Genomic DNA, 11,824 nt, shown 5'->3' on the forward strand with positions numbered 1-11,824 from the left:
CCGGATGTTCGGAATTGTCAATAAGAAAATGAAGTAGATCAAATAATATGCGCATTAAAAAAAAACACATACGTCCTATAAAGTAGCATGTTTGTTCAAAGTGTGTTAAGAGTAACACTAGTGTTACGTGAAAAAAATCACTGAATTATTAATTCAACTAAATGAATAGGAATGTATCACCAGCAAAATGTCAGAGAACACTGTAATAATTTAGAGATGTTTATTTTGAAACACTACACTATTTGTCATTGTGGTGCTACTTCAAATCTTTATTTGACAGACATAGTAACTCGCAGCTGACGTGATGAATACAGGTTTTAGATAAGGTAATTCTCAACTCCAATCCACAGTTGGGCTCTTCCACAACATTGAAGTATAAAATGTGAAATATACATCAATTAAAATGACCCCCCCCCCCCCCCCCACACACACACACACAGATTTCAAAATCAATAATCCAAGATTGCACTAACAGTATATGACATAAAACCTACAGTAAGTAATACCATAAAATAAAATAAAAAACACCCTATTTAGAGGTGAGTACAGTTTTAGTTTTGGAAGCAAACACATTAAAATAATAATATGGATTTTATTTCTGATGGCATTGTGTTCCAGAGTTTACAACTCTTATAAGAGAAGGACGACTGTCCCAAAATTTTCATGCAGAACCACAGAACCGGAAATGACCTCAAATATCAATCACGTCAATTCCCATTTTAAAACTTTTCCCCTTAATTAAAAAAAAAAAAACTTTATCAATTTACATAATATCACTTTTTAATTAAATTTTGTCTAAATTAATGTACATCTCGATAAAGCGAAACACAGCGGGTTTAGTGACCGGAACAGGAAATGACCTCACATAACCGCAAAACCTGACACCAATTGTGGCTAATTAAGGCGGGAGAATTCGTGACGAAAGTGCATAAACGCCAAACGAAAAGAAGAAACTCAACGAACGGAGCTTAATGCCATCCTCACCTGGGCGGCATAGTTACACGTTGGTGTTGACGAAAGACGGTCTTCAGCGGTGGTGAGGCTTAGCGACACTTTTACAAACCACTCGAACCTAAAAATGGACCGCTCCTCTTGTTGGGCTTTTTTCATCCTCTGCGCCGTTTTCACCGTCACGGAAAGCCGCCGCTACCACTTGGTATCATACGACCAAGGCGGACCTCACAGGCCCAACTTGGCGCCATCTTCCGGCCATGAGCCTCAAGTGCCTACCCAGCAGGTGCAAGTTCGTCCCAAAGCTGTGCTTGTAAGATGTCACCCGGACTCCATGGAGCTCGTGATTCTGGCGGATTTATTCGACTTGGGCCTTCTGGTGGAGCCGGGACACCTGCGCCTTGGTTCCGACCCAGCGGGTGGAAGTGGGTCGTGCCGTGCCAGACCAACGGGTGACGGCGAGACCTTGACCATATGGGCCGACCTGCTGGACTGTGGAACTCGGCTCTCGGCAAGCACAAGTTTTTTTCACAATTTTGAAATAATTTAAAAAATGTTTTAACCTAATTTTGATAGAGATTTACTTATAATTGGGAAATGGCGTCACAAGTCAAAATGGCGGTCAATTCTGTCAAAGAAATCTCAGTTCATTAAAAAGCATTGGTACTTGGGACTTTTTGATTTGATGATTATGATTTTAAAATGTGATTATGTCATTTGACTACTATAATCTGTGTGGTTTGTATGATAGTCACATCAGGCATAATCAATCAATACAATGTGCTGTTTGTTTTCACCGTATAAAGGAATCATTTGCGTTGCGTTGCGTTGCCTTGCATTGGGGAAGTATCCGAAATGCCCGGATGTTCAGAATTGTCAATAGTTTAACAGCTGTCTGTTGGCTGTATACTGCTTGTAAATTGCTCTTTAGAGCGAAACGAGGGGAAAAAAAGTTTTTGTGTTAAAATGGTCACAGCTGTATATATAGAATTTTATGTGCAAAAATTAAAACGTTATGAACCCTTGACTTTTTCAAACCCTTTTTTTCTCTCTCCTTGTAGTCAACACAAGACAAGATAATCTATTCGAATGCGCTGGTCTACTCACCTGAGCCATCATCTGAAGGCTTGTTTCGACTGGAAGAAGCGACCGTTCCGGTCGAGTGCCATTTTGACAAGTAACTTCCTTTTACTTATCGGCTTTATCTGAATGCCTTGATTTGTATAAATAAAGATGACTTGACTTGGACAATATGAAACGCATACTCATTGTGGGCCGCATCGCATTTGTGTGCCCTCATTCGGCCATTTAAACACGTTTATATAGTCCTACTAGTGCACATTCTTAAATCCCTCTACATTTGGTTTGTAGCAGCAAATTGGATATACTTTTTATTCAAATGGTTGATCAGTGAAATTGTTTTCAGGAGGTATTCAGTGGGTGGAATTTCCCTGCAACCCGCCTGGATTCCGTCCGTCTCCGTGGGCTCAGCTGAGAGTCTCATCGACTTCAAGCTGCGGCTCATGACCGGTGGACAGTATTCTATGTTGTCATCTCCAAATTTGCTAAACTGAATTGTTTTTAAATGACTTTTTTTTTTGTTTCAGACAACTGGCTATTTGAGAGACGCTCACATGCATACTTTGTGGGTGACCCGATGCACTTCGAGGTGTCCGTTGCGGTCCGCAAACACCAGCCCCTGCGTGTCTATGTGGAGCATTGCACTGCCACGGCCGGCCCGGACCCACGTGACGCCTTAAGATATGACTTTATTGAGCATAACGGGTGAGTGATGAAGGGTATGGAATGCATCATCTTGCAGCTCTAAATCAGATCGAGTAACACACCTTGATTTGATATTCACCCCACCAGGTGTCTCTCGGATGCCGTCCATACAGAGTCCAGCTCTCACTTCCTGCCCAGGATTGTAGGACACACACTTCAGTTTCAGCTTGAAGCGTTCAGGTTCCACCATCAGCCCAACAGTCAGGTAAAACCTCCCCACTCCTAAAATGCTGCCTTGGACCTCAAGCGCTTACTGATTTACATAGTTTTTAAGTTTTTCAAATGTAGCAATTTAAAAACAAAAAAAAACATTCTGACTGATTTTTTTGAGGTTCACAGAATAGTTTTGATCAATCACAAGCTGCTTGTAACAGTCAAATGTCCAAAGATCCGCCAGCTTCTGCATTGAGCTCATCCAAAGGAGACCAATGCTGCCATCTGCTGGTTATAGTTTTTTTTCGGTTACTTCTCCAGCTTGACTCATTCACTGCCATAAATTCATTTGAACTATTTCTATTTAACATTTTCCCCCACTTTTGTTAACAAGAGTATGAAAACCTAGATTTTATTTATTGTAAGTTTAGAACGGATATAAAATTTGTGATTAATTGTGATTTAACTAGTAGTCATGCGATTAATTAAAATTAAAAAAAAATGATCGCCTGACTCCACTAATTTTTAATCTTTTCTTTTATTAAAATGTTTTCTTTAAAAAAAAAAAAACTAGGGAAGTCAAATTCAGAATATTTATTGTCATTCTTCGTTTGAAGCATCCATACAGCAGAGTTGGTAAAGTGCAGAATCACACAAAATAAATACCCATAAAATAAACAAGTCATGCGATTAAATAATAAAAAATTTTAATCGCCTGACGCCCCTAATTTTTAATATTTTTTTTCTTTTATCTTTTCGTTAAAAAAAAATAATAATAATGACGCCATGGGATTAATTACAATTAAGAATTTTAACTGCCTGACACCCCTAATTTTTAGTAATCTTTTCTTTTTTGTAATCTCTAGAAAAGTAAAGATTACAAAAAGAAAAAATATTAAAAATTAGGGGTGTTAGGCGATTAAATTTTTTAATTGTAATTTATCGCATGACTTTCACATTTGGTTCAGTATATTTTACGTGATTTAATAGGGTTGGGCGATGGGGCCAAAAAATAAAATCTCCATTTTTACAGACATTTGGGACGATTATGATTTTAATCTAATAAACCCAACAAACATTTGTTCAAATATAATTCCTGTGCAAAATGTTCAGACCACAATAATGTATACTGATTCTAAATTAGTTTTGACATACATTAATAGTTTTTTCTTAAATGTCACAATTAGTCTTGTAAAGCATCCAGCATTCTGCCACAAAACATTTGAATATAACATAAGAACAACAGCTTTTAATAATCCAAAAGACAAAATTCGATTTCACAATTTAGAAAATTTTGATTGGATTTTTTTTTTTTAAATGACGATTTATCTAATTAATTTGATTTATTGCCCAGCCCTACGTGATTATGGTTATCATAATGTACCCTGTTTAGCCAACAGTATTATTTGGAAATGTGCTCCACAGGTTTACATCACTTGCTGGTTGCGGGCAATTCCCGACTCGTCAGCTGCCGGCACTCGGCACCGGGCCTGCTCTTTTATTGACAACAGGTCATCTCACAGTGCAGCACTTGTTACAGGAATGACAACAAATCGCACCTTTTTTGGACAATCGTGTTTTTGTCATTTACAGATGGAGGTCAGCGGACGGCGATCATGCCAACTGTCGAACCTGCGATCCACTTGGTGCCACAAAGGAAACTGCTACGGACACGAGGCTGCCCCCAAATTCGGGGCAGAATTTTGCTTCTTACCAACCCAAGAAACCAACTCATTATCTGAGCGTTCATCCTGAAACGTTCCAAAGCCACAAATCTCAGATGCCGTCTTCTGGGCTCAAGAGAGAAAGGGATTACCAATCAGGTGAGAACATGAACCGGGGGGGTGGGGGGGGGGCAGCTTGACTAGAGTCTGCTTCCTAAATGTCAGATTAGAGGCTGCACTGCACATTGTGTGTTTTTTAAATGCCGTATTACAGATAGAATCGTCCAGGTTGGGCCTCTCGCCATTCAATAGACATCACTCGGGATACTTTGACCAGGACGGACCTCCAGCCTGGTTGAAGATGCGCAATCCAACATCAACTTCAAACACTGGAATTTTGAATTGATTTCTAAACTTCAATTTCTTTACCCACTTGCGTGTTTGTAGTTACCAGCCTCTCTCTCTCTCTCCAATAAACGTGTTTTACAATACCCGCGACTTTTGTTGTTTTTAACCCACTTTCCGAATTGTTTGGCTCTCTTCCTGTATCTCTGCGCAGGGACTCAGAATGACATTCGTAAACAATTTAATTAGCGTTGGGTTTCTAGGCACTCAGCGTCATTAGCCCCAAGACAACATAAATGGCTTTGAGAGCTGCTCTGGCTCTTTCTGTTCAAGTACACAAACATTCTGTGAACCCTTTCGGCGTCCTCTGATCAATCCAATGTATCGGCTGTTCTATATAGCGAAGGGATGCTATTAAGGAGCACTTCCTTCCATTACCACCCACAACCTGCCCATCATGTAGTCGCTATTGATTGCTTGTTTGTTGTGAGAGGTGCCTGATGTAACCTTTTTGAAAGGTTGGCTTTGGAGACAAAACCGTACAATAAGATGTGGATCTCCGAACAATACTGTTCTTTATTTTGCCAAATTAACATTATTTGTTGTAGTGGACCATGTAACGTGTTGTATACTTACCAAGCTTATATGTAACATTTTTAACTCTTTGACTGCCAGACGTTTTCAGAAAAGGGATGCCGTGGGTGCCAGCCGATTTAAGCATTTTGACTGATCTTTCAAGGTCCACAGAAAATTATGTGTTTGGACTATGGAAACACACATACTACCAAATGAAAGATTGAACTCTCATCTTTCATCAGAAAAAAAAGTTAGTTTCTACCTTATTCCGTTTTCCAGTAATCAACAATAGAAAATGGTTAGTTTCACCTCTGTTTTGAAACAAACGTCTTTTAACGTCTTTGGCACTCCTCCATGGGATTTTACTAAACGTTATTTAACGTTTTTGGCAGTCAAAGCGTTAACATGAACATCATGAAAATCAACTTGCGATTATGATTGGTTAGCTGGGATGCAATCATGAACCAGAAGTGTTGACATTGTCCAAATTTTGTGTTAAGACACACAAATATGTCATGTCCACTGCAGTCATCTATGGGTCCGAAGGGTTAAACATTTCTTGGCAATATATGTGACCTCACTAGTCTAAACACGACATTCTGATTAATATTACATTTGTGGAATATGACTTATGCAGCAAAATCCAGCCGTTTTTATCCATTCTCAGGGGATGGCCATTTTGCCACTTACTGTCGACTGAAGATGACATCACAGCTACTCAGGGTGCAGGCAAAGACCAATCACAGCTCACCTGTTTTCTGAAGTTGAGCTGTGATTGGTTGTTACCTGAAACCTGAGCAACTGATGTTTTTTCCCACTCGGCAACAAGTGGCAAAATGGCCGCCCCCTGAGATGGATGAAAACGGCTGGATTTTGCTGCATAAGTCATATTCCACAAATGTAATATTAATCAGAATGTCGTGTTTAGACTAGTGAGGTCACATATGCTGCTTAATTTATATTTAACTCCATTTTTTTCACTGAAGCAACCCTCTTCGCTCCCGGCTGTTTTACTGGATTTTGACTGATTTTGCAAGGCCCACAGAATATTGTTCTATTGCTATAAAAACATGGAACCTACCAAAAGAAAGATTAGAGTTTCTTCTTTCATTAGAAAGAAAGCGTTTTCGGCTGTTACCGTTTTGTAGCAATTAGCATTAGACGATAGCTAAGTTCCATCATTATTCACAAATCTGTCTAAAACAGTGGGGGAAAGTTTTTTGCAACATGGCCCTGGTTGATCTCTTATACTCTGCTGCCACCTGCTGGCTGTTTTTTTTTTGTAATAACTACCATTGCTTTCTTCTCTTAGGTTCAGAGGCTGCATCAAAGCCTTCTGTATGCTCTACAAGACAGCTTTTGTAGATGAGTTTTTAATCTATTAAAACTTTATTCACGGGGGCTTTCAGTGTCTGCCACAAATACTTTTTATGAGCGTCTCCATCACCTCTGGTCAGCATCTCTTACATTAAAAGTTCCTGGGGGTGTTTGGAGCGCCGGCTGCGGTTCTGAAACTTGTTTTGTCCCTCCTGTGATAAATCCAGAGTTGTCTTTCAGCGCTACGGTCGATTTCCCGGGCGCCTGTTTACTTTCATAGCAAAATGAATCGCGTGTAAGGCTTTTGGTTGCAATTCACTAGAAGCTTTAATGATCTGGCTAAGTGCATAATAAATGTGTTGTGCTCTTTGCATTGCATGGCACATGCGAGCGGGACACGCCGAGAGCGAGCCGCTTCGTGATGCGTCAGTGACTCGCCGCCAAACGCATCCTGCCTCTCCGTCAGCTCATTTCATCACTCGGCGATGTTTCCCCACCTGGCTATCCTCGCCATGTCCTCTGTTCTCGCCACCCAAAAATGCGGACCCGCTTTTTGCCAGGATGACCAGGAATGCTGCCCTCGGGGAAACGCCAGCGCCTGCTGCAAGCCCTTGGAGGACGGCGACTACTACCACGTGGCCATGGCGACTCGCAAACTCTCCGGCGTTCTCATCATGCTCCTTCTCTTCGCTTTGGGATACTTTGTCCAGCGCGTGCTGTGTTCCCGCGCCGGACAACTCAGCCCGGACAACGGCGGACACCCGGCCGTCAACGCTTCCCAGGAGCTGCTGGTGGAGAGCTCCACGCCGGACAGCCTCCAGGACGGCGGCGTCTCGGCTCATCTGCCCTCGTATGACCAGTGCAAGCGTCTGCCCACGTACGAGGAGACAGTACGGTACGGACAACCTCAGTCGTCTGCGGGACAAACTACTTGACAAGTTCCAATGATAGCGTTGAGAAAAACCGCCATTACCTTTTGATGTACTTCTAAGGATTATTATGGTCAGCAAGAAAACACTTCCTAATGAGGTACCGTTGATGCTACATAAGTAGCTGACTTGAATGGCTTTTTGCTAATGTTGATGAATAATTCACAAATACCTGAGAGCAGATCTGGAATAAACTATTAATAACTCTGCATTTCCTCTGTTTTAGTGCTCTAAATCACAGGTGAATCTCTTCAAGGCACGTCTCATGTCGTAACTTGCCACTTTATGAGATGCACCAGCACTTTGTTTTGATCACTTTTTTTAAACATTCATTCCTAATGGGAGATTCTACATTTCACATTGACTTCCTTATTTTTCATCTGATTGACTTCATTCCAACTTCAATATATTCCACTAGTTCATGCCATGAGCGCTTCCAACTCTTTCAGTTCCAAAATTCACGCCTTACCCACAATTTCTTATTTTGTACCCTATTTGCCACATTGCGCTTTTGTATGGGTTATGTTAATTTTGGTGTGTTTGTCTTGTGTTTCTGAGCGTTTCCTTTGTCTCGTTATGCCTGATGACGTCCACCTGTGTGCCTGTTCCCTTCCCAGTGTGTTTGACCAATCGATGCACTCTTCCTGTTGTGTTCCCCAGGTGTGTCTCATTAGTGTTTTTAGGCTGTTGTGTTTGTCCAGTTGGTGTGGAATCATTGTCTACGTCAGGTATTGAAGTCCCGTCGGGGCGCATCAAGCTAAACCTCGTCAGTTAAGTCGTCTTTGTTTCAGTCTAGTTGTCTGCGTCTCAGTCTAGTCGTCCTTTTCAAAGTTTAGCTCTCCGCGTTCCTGCTAAGTTCTCCACGTCCAGTCAAGCTTCCCAAGTTCTGCCAAGTCAGCCCTGGTCAAATACTGCTACATGTACTACTATTAATACTACAGAAACTACTAGTACGACTACTATTACATGTACTAGTAGTAGTTAGGGTTCGATTTTAAATTTCACATTTACTTCCACAAATTTCATCCGATTCATTTCAACTTCAATATATTCCACCAATTCACACCATGAGCGCTTCCATCTTTTTCAGTTCCAAAATTCACGCCTTAACCACAATTCCCCATTTTGTACTCTAATTTTCTTCACTCATTCTTAATGAGAGATTAACATTACTTCCACATTTTTCATTGTGACATTCAAAACATTTAACTCTTTCATTACACTTACGGGATGATTTTTTTATTCGTTCTCTACTAGTTTCTTCAACCATTCCATTTCGTACCTGATTCTTCAAACCTTACCCCATTTTCGTTTTTTCTGCTCTAATTTCTTCATTTATTCACCGATTCAAACCGTTTAAACTTTCAATTGTTCAGCTCTTTCCAGGTCATTTTGCATCATTCCATGCCATTCTATATCATTCCAAATCATTCTTCAGTTTTTATTCAGCCTTACAGCCTTCACACGCAAATTCTCCAGAAATTGCATTTTCTAGTTAGTTTATAAGATTTCATTAAAGTCCATTTTGAGTGTAATACTATAAAGTTTTTGTGGTTGAAAGAATGTTACAATTCTAATCAAGTTGCTTACAAAACAGTGTATATGTTTATTATAGTAAGCCTACTAATATAACTTATACCTTTTCCAAACCACAATTCAAATGAAATGTATATACTAAATTGCATTCCATTATTAGTGTCCAGTGTAGCTGCATTTTTTTGGGGGGACGGTAACATACAAAAATATTTATGCAGTATTTTAAGATTTCAAAACCTTTTATTAAAGGTTTCCAACATGTTTGTTTAAAACATTGCCTCATTTAAGTTGCTCACAAACTAATATGACACATTTGCATTATGGGGTATTTATAAATATATTTTTGGAGTAAAATGCTGGAGGGGCTCAACTGGGGCTGACGGGGGTGTATAGCCCCTCCTAGCCCCGGTGTTGTACCACCCCTGGCCAGAGTTTTTTTCAAAGTTGCTTACATTCATTCAAATAATATTGAGCTTTTCCAAACCGCATTTCAGATGAAATGTAGGAGATAGTATCAATGTTCTTTATACGACTTTATATAAAGATATTAAAACTTCAGTCAATTAGTGTACTCGTGTAATTGTATAATGAGAACGTCACCAAATGATATAAGTTTTTAAGATTTCAGTTCATTTTAGTTAAGTATTATGACGGTATTTACATGTTTTCTTTGAAACGTTGCCCCATTTTCTTACATGGCGTAATCTTTCATTATTGCTCACTTTTCCAAACCACACCTCAACTGTGTGTGTTTTTCAAGTTTGTCAAGTCTTTTTTAAAAGGGGAAAATGTCCAAATCGCCCTTCAACGCCTAACAGACTTAGCTTTGATATAATTCACCGTGTCCTTAAAGTTCTCCTTCACCGCGGCGGAGGACGACTCCGACGGCAGTTTGACGATGTGGCCGATCCTCTTGAGAGCCTCTGGCAGGCCGACGCCGGTGGACGCGGAGCACGGCAGGACGTACCATTCCCTGTCGCCGCAAATCCTCCGCAGGTTGAAGTCGTCGTTGAGTTCGCTGACGTTCATGGCGCCGTCCACGTCCTGCTTGTTGGCGAGCACGACGAGCGGACGCCCGCGGAGCTGCTCGCTCTTCAGGGTGCTCTCCAGCTCCCGCCTCGCCTCCGCCGCCCTGGCCCGGTCGGCGCTGTCCACCACGAAGACGATGGCCGCCGTGTCCTGGTGGAAGCTCCGCCAATGGCGGCGCATTTCCGCCTGGCCGCCCACGTCCCACACGGTCAGCGCAAAGTTCTTCTTCTTCTTCTTCACGTCGAGCATTTCCACGTTGAAGCCGATGGTGGGCACCGTGCCGACCACCGTGTTGTGTTTCAGCTTGTACAGGAGGGTGGACTTGCCCGCGTTGTCCAGACCCAGGAGGAGGACGCGGGCCTCGGGTTGTGTGGAGCCCCGCTGCCCCATTCAGGTCATACAGGTACAGCCGGGTAGGGTTTCTTCTTTTTACCTGCTGAAATGTGGTTTAAGGTGTGTTCTTGCTCAAACGTCATTTCCTTCCGAGAGGGTTCCTGACTTCATGACATTAATAGATCAACTATTAGCTGGTACAAAGGAGACTGGTCAATGTTCAAACCGTGTGCACACCATGGAGGAGAAGGTGGTGCATTGGGTTTTGAGTTTTAGTCTTACCATGACCATATCTTAAATCATATTTCCCCATTGAAAGACATGAAAATGCTAATCTGTACAAGATCCTCATAAAACACTTTTTTTTTTAACACAGTAATAATACAATTAAATAGAATGTTAAGTAAGAAACAGTTTGTGCATCATGAGTTCATGATTTATTACATTGTACTGCTACTTGTGTTTTTGTGTCTTGGCTACTGGGGGGTCAATTCTATCTCTCTATCTCTCTATATCTATATCTCTCTCTATGTCTATCTCTCTCTCTACCTATCTCTCTCTATCTCTCATACTTGCAGTCAAGGAAATTGCAACAGTTTTTATTCACACAATCTCTCTCTCTCTCTCTTTCTTTCTCCCCCTCCCAGGGCAAATAGTATAAAATTTTCAAGATTTTTTGGTAACTACGCCGCTGTATCCCACTAGACAAGCTTCACATTCAGAAGCAAAACACTTACATTTTTTTTTTCATAGGTTTGGCACATTTCTTGAAACTGAAATGACATTTTCAAAACTGCAACCTAATTTGGCCAAACAGACTTACATTTGTGCAAGTTGATTAGCAAAAGCACATATCTATCCCAATTCACTCTAAGTTTCTTTCTCAAACACAGATTCGGTACTGTCACAACTGCAAAGATCCTTCTCAATTGCTTTGGCTCATCTGCATTTACTTTATGCTTTTGCCAACGTGGATGTAACTTGGATGATTTTGCACAACTCTTTGGATTAACCTGCAAATCTCTCCCAAAACATCTTACTAGTCGTCAGTGCCCCCAAAATGCATCGTCCCTTTGACATTCTGTGAGCACCACAAGTCAAAATCATTTGATGTTTTCTCACAACAGCTAATAAAATACAATTATATATAAAACTGAGGGGGGGGGGGGGGTTTACAAGAGCAGTATTTAGAGTTTGTGGGTTGAC

At 41.0% G+C, this 11,824-nt stretch overlaps 2 protein-coding genes across 2 annotated transcripts; one reads left to right on the top strand and one right to left on the bottom strand.

Moving 5' to 3' along the window:
* The first annotated feature begins 906 nt into the window (after positions 1–906).
* zp3b (zona pellucida glycoprotein 3b) lies at positions 907–5,044 on the top strand. Its single transcript, XM_077555549.1, has 8 exons — positions 907–1,462; positions 2,013–2,128; positions 2,378–2,481; positions 2,559–2,736; positions 2,824–2,941; positions 4,315–4,400; positions 4,483–4,712; positions 4,828–5,044. The coding sequence occupies exons 1-8, from the start codon at positions 1,079–1,081 to the stop codon at positions 4,863–4,865; spliced, it is 1,254 nt and encodes a 417-aa protein (XP_077411675.1). The 5' UTR covers positions 907–1,078; the 3' UTR covers positions 4,866–5,044.
* A 4,103-nt stretch (positions 5,045–9,147) lies between these two features.
* Positions 9,148–10,773, bottom strand: arl14 (ADP-ribosylation factor-like 14). The gene has a single exon (XM_077558082.1). It carries the CDS (start codon positions 10,673–10,675, stop codon positions 10,061–10,063), a length of 615 nt encoding a protein of 204 aa, XP_077414208.1. The 5' UTR covers positions 10,676–10,773; the 3' UTR covers positions 9,148–10,060.
* Between the last annotated feature and the right edge of the window lie 1,051 nt (positions 10,774–11,824).

The sequence above is a fragment of the Vanacampus margaritifer genome, chromosome 2, assembly GCF_051991255.1.
Source record: "Vanacampus margaritifer isolate UIUO_Vmar chromosome 2, RoL_Vmar_1.0, whole genome shotgun sequence".
Taxonomy (NCBI): domain Eukaryota; kingdom Metazoa; phylum Chordata; class Actinopteri; order Syngnathiformes; family Syngnathidae; genus Vanacampus; species Vanacampus margaritifer.

Bases quoted from the DNA above. Each gene is read 5' to 3' on its own strand.
- zp3b (XM_077555549.1), top strand. From the start codon at position 1,079: ATGGACCGCTCCTCTTGTTGGGCTTTTTTCATCCTCTGCGCCGTTTTC. The intron at 2,482-2,558 runs GTGGACAGTATT...TTTTTGTTTCAG, and splicing joins CAAGCTGCGGCTCATGACCG to ACAACTGGCTATTTGAGAGA. The intron at 4,401-4,482 runs GTCATCTCACAG...TGTCATTTACAG, and splicing joins TGCTCTTTTATTGACAACAG to ATGGAGGTCAGCGGACGGCG.
- arl14 (XM_077558082.1), bottom strand. From the start codon at position 10,675: ATGGGGCAGCGGGGCTCCACACAACCCGAGGCCCGCGTCCTCCTCCTG.